Source organism: Thunnus albacares, chromosome 16, assembly GCF_914725855.1.
Source record: "Thunnus albacares chromosome 16, fThuAlb1.1, whole genome shotgun sequence".
NCBI lineage: Eukaryota > Metazoa > Chordata > Actinopteri > Scombriformes > Scombridae > Thunnus > Thunnus albacares.
In genome coordinates, this window is record NC_058121.1 from 26,230,066 (window position 1) to 26,237,504 (window position 7,439).

The following is a 7,439-nucleotide window of genomic DNA, read 5'->3' on the forward strand; positions in this document are numbered from 1 at the left end:
GGCAAATAACCTAATAAAAATATAAGAAATAACACTAAAACTGGGTCAAAACAACACTTTGTCTTGAATGGTTTTCTAAACATGAGTACTAGGTAACATAAAGATAATATAACTTCACCACTTCAGCAAAACTATAGTGTGTTAAAACCATAAAAGACAACTTGTACTACTTTAAACACTGCTAAAATACTATTTCCACTATATCTATACAACTACGACCACTACTAATAATATAATAATGTATTTTTAAGGTAAAAACGCTCCACTCATCTGCTCTTTGGAAGAAATGGAAGGAAATCCCCCGTCTGTGTCAGCAGGCGAGAAAACAAGATTAACTGATTAAGACTAATTAAGACGCAGCGTATCCACATGGATCAGATTAGAGCTGCTTTACTACTGTGAAATGTTTTTATCACACCGGTCGAACTAAAACATGCAAAAAAAATATAGTTTCACCTACCAGCTGAGCATCCGGATAATTTCACTTCTTATGGGGAAAATGTTTAAATAAAGTTTTTAAAAGTGTCTTACTAATCAAAATCATCATAATATTAAGAAAAGGGACACACACACACACACACACACCTTCATCATCCAGCCAGCTCTTTGTCTCTGAGTCTATAACCTCATAGTTTTATACCCCGGCTGGTGAGATGGAACCACAGAATAAATAACCGTGTGTGTGTGTCATTCAGCTTGAACGGCGTTATTCACTCGTTAGTGTGGAAGGTCTGGAATGAGAGTCCACAGCCGTGTCAAAACAGGGAGGGAGGATGGAGAGGAAAGGAGAGAAGGAAAGAGGGAAGGAGGGAGGAAGAGAGAGTAATTATGATCTTTATCTGTATGTATTTATTTGTTGGTGAATTTGAAGAGATGTGAGAAATAAAATATAGAGTGATGTAACGCAAGAAGGAAGGAAACGGAAGAAGGAAGGTGTGGAGAGTTGAGGAGGTAAGGAAGAAAGGAGTGAGGAAGAAAGAAAAGTAAAGAGGGATAGGTGGAGGAACAGGAAAGGAGAGGAAGGAAGAGAAAATGGCAATATAATGATGGAGAGATGGAAAAGGTGAGGTAATAGAGAGGGAGGAAGGAAAAGAGGTTAGAGGGAAAGAGGGAAGATGTAGAAGAAGGGATGAAAGGAAAGAAATAAAACAGAATGAAGGAGAGAGTGAAGGAAGAGGAAATATGGTGAAGGTGATGATGGAGGGATGAGGATGAAAAGGGAGAAAAGAAAAGAAAGAAGGATAGAGTGAAAGATGGATGGGAAGAAAGAGAGGGGAGGGAAGAGGTAAGAAAAAAGAAAAGAGAAGATCATGGGTGGATGAAAGATGGATGCTAAAGGAGGTGAAGAAAAGACGAGCAGTTACAGATGATGATGTAGGAGTGGGTGAGGAAAAGGGGGGAAGAAGGAAAAGAGGGAGGAAGAAGAGAAAGAAGGGATGAGTGAACATATGGAGGAGAGAAAAGGGAGGAGGAAATAACATAAGGAGAAAAGATAGAGGGAGAAAGAGGTAAAAGAGGGGGATCAAAGGAAAGAAAAAACAGGAAGACAGAAAAGCTAATGATGGAGGGATGAAAATAAAGATGAAAAAGGAGAGGAGAAGACAAGGGAGGGAGGAAAGGAAAGAAGAGGTAGAGGGGAAAATGGAAGTGGAAAAGGGGGAGGAAAAAGGAAAAGAGGGATAGATGTAAAAAAAAATAGGAGGGAAAGAGAGAAATGGGCAAAAATAATGATGGAGAGAAGGATGGAAAAGGAGAGTAGGATGCAAGGGAGGAAGGAATAGATAGAAGGAGGAAGACGTAAAAGAGAGGAGAAGAAGAAAACAGATAATAACGGAGGGATTAAAAAGAAGAACGAGGGAGGAAGGAAAGGAGAGAAGGAGGTAAAGAGGAAAAACGACTAAATGAGGACAGAAGAAAAAGGAGATAGGGAGAGAGAGAGAGAGAGTAGGGAGGGAGGGAGGGAGGGGAGGGAGGGGAGGGGAGAGAGGAAGAGGGGAGGGGGAGGGGAGGGGAGGGGGAAGCCTGTCCTGTTATGGCAGAGCAGCTCGGGGTTGCTCGATTGCATCATCGCAGGATAAGCCTTCTATAAATAGGATGACGTCAGCCCCGCTCTCCCTCCACCCTCTCTAGTAGCATTCCTGACCACGTCATCACGTCACGCCTCCCCCCCCTCCTCACACCCCACCCCTCACGGCCCCCCTCCCCCCCCCCCTCCCTCCGCTGCCATTGACTATAAGAGCGGGTGATGCAACGGAGCGGCCACAAGCGCAACTTTTACGCACCGGCAGGAAGAGAAGACAGAGAGGAGAGACGCGACTATAAGAGGAGGTTTCTGTTTTCTCTCAATCCACTTCAGCCGATCCAGTTTCTCAAAGCTTTAAGAGGTATGTTAGACTTATGAATCCGATCCGATCGTTTTTGTTTTGTTTTGTTTTGTTTTTTTTTTTGAAGTGACAGAGGCGGTGTTGTGGTCGTGTGTGTTGTGTCCCGGTTAGTAGAGCGGAGAAGTGTCGGTGCGTCCCGGCGCTCGGCTGTCCCGGGACGGCTCTCACAACTTCTAAACACGCTTCTGTCTGTCTGTCTGTCAGATTCATTTAAAATAGGTCAAATGAAACACGTCGACACGCATTTGTAGCTATTATTGTTTTTTCATTTATGACTCTTTGGAGATATTTTTCCTCTCGGATGTTCGCTTCTGTTCGGTCTTTGTTGTACGTTACAATCATTTAGAACAAATACGAACTTGCGAGAGAGTTTTTTTTTTTTAATTTGCGTGTTTCAAAGCTTAAGTTTTGCTTGTTAAACTGACGTGTATTGCGCTAATTTTCCTTAGTTCCTTCCTATTTTTTTGAGACTTTGAGGTTTAATGATATGGAAAAGAACTGCAATATATTCTCGGACACATTTTTAAAAGATAACCTACAAGGAAAATTACAAAATTTGAGAAATTACGGAGATAAAATTGCAAAAATAATCATTAAGTGACACTGAACATACTGTAAATAAAATATAATGACTTACAGTTAAGTAGAATAGTAATTACAGAGAGCTTAACTATAAGACTCCATAGCAATATCATAGAAGAATAACTTTTTAATATTAACTTCATGATTCAGTGTGTTGTATCAGTGTTACGTGCCTGTATGCGTGTTTGTTTTGGTTCTGTTCTCATGGAGCTGACATAAAATTCATAATTATCTTATCAACAGGTCGGTCGTAATTCTTCATGAGTCAGTGCTCTGTGAAAATGCCAAACATCCACATCTATTAATTATTCTCATTAAGTATTTATGGCTTTTTTTTTTCTTCCAAAAGACAAATATTTGCTCAAGTTCACATGATTCTCAGCCAAATAATATGTTTATATGACCTTCTGTTTATGTTATCTTCTGCAGTATTATTATAATTATACTACAGTAACTTACTGTATGTTTGTGCTATTGCAATCCTTTATAGTATCTCTATAATATATTAATATCTTTAAATACTTGTAGTCTTTTAGTATTTTGTAAGTCTTTCAATAGTACTTTTTGTATCTTTAGAATATTTTCATGAAGTAGTTTTGTTGATTTTTTCCCCATAGCACTCTTTTGAAATGTATATTTGTAGTATTTGTATTTATTACTCACATGTTAATAATCAGTTTCCTCTTGTGTTTCCAGAATGATGCTGCAGCACTCGGGTCCCTCGCTGGCTGACATCAGCTGCTCTGCCCTGGTGCCCTGCCTCTCCCCGCCGGGCACACTCACCCTGGATGACTTCACCAACTTCACACCCATCGTGAAAGAGGAGCTCAGGCTGGCCATCCAGACCAAGCGGCTGTCCAACGGGCTCAGCGCCGACATCAGCTCGGACGGCGCCAGCTCCAGCTCGGACCGAGGCTTTGAACAGCACGGCTGTGTGTCCCGAGTCAAGAGAGAGGTGAGGCGGAGAGAGAATCATCTGCTTTTTTTTTTTTTTTACAGTCACTATCAAGTGTGGCAAATGAGTAATTAGATGTAAAACCGATACCTGTATTGACTGTATTTCTGCCTGTGTTTGTCAGTTGACGTCTGAGGAGCACGACAGGAGGAAGAGGAGGAGGGAGAGGAACAAGATTGCTGCTGCAAAGTGTCGCAACAAGAAGAAGGAAAAGACTGAATGTTTGCAGAAGGTACCTTTCAACTTCCGTCAGTTGGAGAAAAGATAACTGAGCCTGTATGATGTTTGTGTCAGGATTGTTTCACAAGATCTCCCAGTTTTGTTTCTCATTTTCAAACCACAGAAATAACTTTGGATTAGAAATGTCTGGCTTATAGGAAAAACTCATGTTAAAACTGTCGTACGTGACTTGAAAGGTTGACCTTTCTGGATTCAACAGGAAGTCTTGAAATATTTAAAATTCTCATGAAGTAATGTGGGTAAATACAGTAGTTTTTTAGCTCTTTGACGTACAGGATTTATGTTTTTAGGTCAAGACTTGGCCATTAAATATATTTTAATATGTAATCAGCAAACTAAATTTCTTGGTTGATAAGTCTGAGAAGTTTATCAATTGTTGTTTGAGTTCAGCCATTTCTACCCAATTGCTGCTGTTTATGTATGTTTTTGTATCCCTGTCTGACCTTTCTCTACTTTCTCTTCTCTGTAGGAATCAGAGAAGCTGGAGAGCGTCAATGCTGACCTGAAGGCTCAGATCGAGGAGCTGAAGCAGCAGAAGCAGCAGTTGGTCTACATGCTCAACCTGCACCGACCAACCTGCATCGTCCGAGCCCAGAACGGACAAACGCCCGAGGACGAGAGGAACCTCTTCATCCAGCACATCAAGGAAAGCACCTTACAACTCCACAACCTCACCTCCACCTCCACCACCTCCTCGTCCACATCCACCTCCACGGTGGCACCTCTAGACGCAGGACTTCTGACCCTCGACCACATTCATTGTCCCGGTCATCAATAGGTGATTTTGTGTCAGTTTTCTAAGACTTACGATGCTTCTACCTGGCGCAGGTGGAGCTGCCACAAAGACTTATGACCCGAGAATGACAGTGAAATATGACGAAAGCCACCTTGGGATAACTCCTGGGCCTCATTCACCGTCCACAAAGCTGCTAGAGAGAGCACCTCCCACTCCCTGAAATCGTAGCTGCTGATTGGACAGAAAGTGACATACAGCGGACAGCACCTTTACATGCATTATGTATTTCGTTTAAAACATGACAAACAGTCAGAGCCAAGGAGAGACGATAGAGCACTAAAAAAAATATATATATCCATTGCAGTTTTTTATTTACTGATATTGAAGGAGATGAGTTAGATTTAGTGTCTGAATTTTTGTACCAAAGCGCGATTTCAAGGTGATCAAGGCACATAATTTCACTGTTCACCCACAAAGAAAGTAGACGCACACTGATGGGTGAGTGTGTACAGACATTTGAGTGTGTGTGAGCTACTTAAAAAAAAAAGACATTGTTGTTTGTGCTTAGTGCATAGAAAATAGTATATTTATTATAGTAACTGCTGTATGACCTGTTATTGCCGTATCAACCCTGTCTGCTAGTCATTTATACCACATGAACTACTAAATCTGCTGCTACTAACCACTCAGGATCTATACTGGCTGTAGAAGTCAAATTCATGTTTTTTTTTATTGCCTCATTTAAAAGCAAACAGTAGCAGTCACATTAAGGAAATGTATTTTGCAGGCAGGGATTATATTTCTGCACTTAAGGAAAAAGCATAGTAAAATTTATAATCCATATATGCAGATGATACCTTACTTTTCGTAACAATTTGAAATTCGCAGGCAAACAAAACTGAAGAAAAAAAATGATTACTGTATACAATTTCACAAATACACTTTATCACTGCATTCCCTCTTAACAGAAACTAGTGTTGCTTAAACATCTTCTGTGACGATGAAGCTACACAAGTACGTATGAGTGTTATTTTTCAGATGTGTTGTTTTCTACCTAAAATCTTGTATGTTGTATCGACTGCGCATTAACTCTGTGCTTGTTTATGTAAACACCGGATGCCTCCTTTGGTCTTGACAGAGCAAAACAAAAAAGATTGTGTTATTTTTTAAAGATGTATTTATTAATTCATGACATTTGGTTTGGAAGTTGTGTTCACTAGATATCAGTAGCTAGGTATCGGAAGTGTTGCATCAGCTTTTGGCCCATTCTCTAACACGTCTGACTCTGAAGTTATGCAAGATGATGTGATATTATACTGTGTGTTATGAGCTTTAACGGTATCCAGGCTTCGACGTACTGCCAAACCCCTCCTTCCACTCCCTTTTCCATTTTCTGGCCTGTTAGAGTGAAATCACCCCTCAAGGGAAATGTGGTTTATTGCGCAAACAGAAACTGAGGAAGTGTAATACTCGAGAGTTAAGAGGATATTTTCTTGTCAAATACTATTCATAAAATTGATCCAGCGTGTTAATCATTAGCCATGTATCTATGAGGAAGACATTGAAACCCTCCTCTTCCTCAGTCATTGCAATTTGAGCTAAAACATCAAAAGGGAAACTCTGGTTATCAGTATTTGAGTAATTGTCAAAAATCCGTAGCACTTCACCAAGCAGACTGAGTGTAAATCATGTTAGCATCATCTTTGTGTGTTAGTGTTAAAGATTATCTTAAAGGTGTGTCACTATTGGGGAAATATCTCCGAGTAGTACACGACAGAAGAGTAAAAAAAATCTATGTATTTTGATTTTGAGCGGCACATTATAAATGTTCATGATGAGGACTGAAGTTTTTATATTTTCTGTTTGCATGGTTGAAGTTTCACAGAAGAAGGTTTATATTGTTCATCGTGTGTGTTATGTAAGCAAAAAAAAAACAAAACTTTGAAGGTCACACGGTTAAAGAGATGCAGGCGTCTGCGTGTGTTAGTGTGTATGTTGTTTTTGTGATTGAAGTTGTTCGCTGTCTTGTTGCTAGGTTGCTACTGAGCACTGAGTTTGACTCGTATGTATTCTATTGTGCCTACTACTGGGGGCTTTTTTTTTTTATTATTATTTTTTTCATGTAGCCACTTGACTGTCGGAGCATCAAGCCTGAACAAATAAACTGTTGGCTGTCAGGTACAACTGCACTGCTACTACCAATGTGTACTTCCATCTTCGTGATCTGTCAATTTTTGTTTTTGATACTTTGTTAAATAAAAATATGTATTGCCAATGACACGTCTTGTGTTTCTTACATTTTTGGTAATGGTCCCTTTGAAAGAAACCCATCCCATTTGATTCATATGAAAAAAAAATATTGATTTAAATTAAGTTTGTGGTTAAAAATGACCTGATCCTAATATATACTTTATTTACAGCGTGCATCAGCTATTATAGCACTGTGATAATGAGAGAGATAATGAGAAATACTAGTGTAACTGTCTTGACTTTCAATATTTGGACAAGTAGGTTAAATATAGGGGAATACATTATTTCTATA

General features: G+C 39.7%; 1 protein-coding gene across 1 annotated transcript; it reads left to right on the forward strand.

The window, feature by feature from the left end:
- The first annotated feature begins 2,257 nt into the window (after window positions 1-2,257).
- On the forward strand, window positions 2,258-7,175 carry atf3 (activating transcription factor 3). The gene is made up of 4 exons (XM_044377479.1): window positions 2,258-2,384; window positions 3,663-3,921; window positions 4,046-4,153; window positions 4,631-7,175. Exons 2-4 carry the CDS (start codon window positions 3,664-3,666, stop codon window positions 4,937-4,939), a joined length of 675 nt encoding a protein of 224 aa, XP_044233414.1. The 5' UTR covers window positions 2,258-2,384; window position 3,663; the 3' UTR covers window positions 4,940-7,175.
- The last annotated feature ends 264 nt before the right edge of the window (window positions 7,176-7,439 follow it).

Bases quoted from the DNA above. Each gene is read 5' to 3' on its own strand.
- atf3 (XM_044377479.1), top strand. From the start codon at position 3,664: ATGATGCTGCAGCACTCGGGTCCCTCGCTGGCTGACATCAGCTGCTCT. The intron at 3,922-4,045 runs GTGAGGCGGAGA...TGTGTTTGTCAG, and splicing joins TGTCCCGAGTCAAGAGAGAG to TTGACGTCTGAGGAGCACGA. The intron at 4,154-4,630 runs GTACCTTTCAAC...TCTTCTCTGTAG, and splicing joins AGACTGAATGTTTGCAGAAG to GAATCAGAGAAGCTGGAGAG.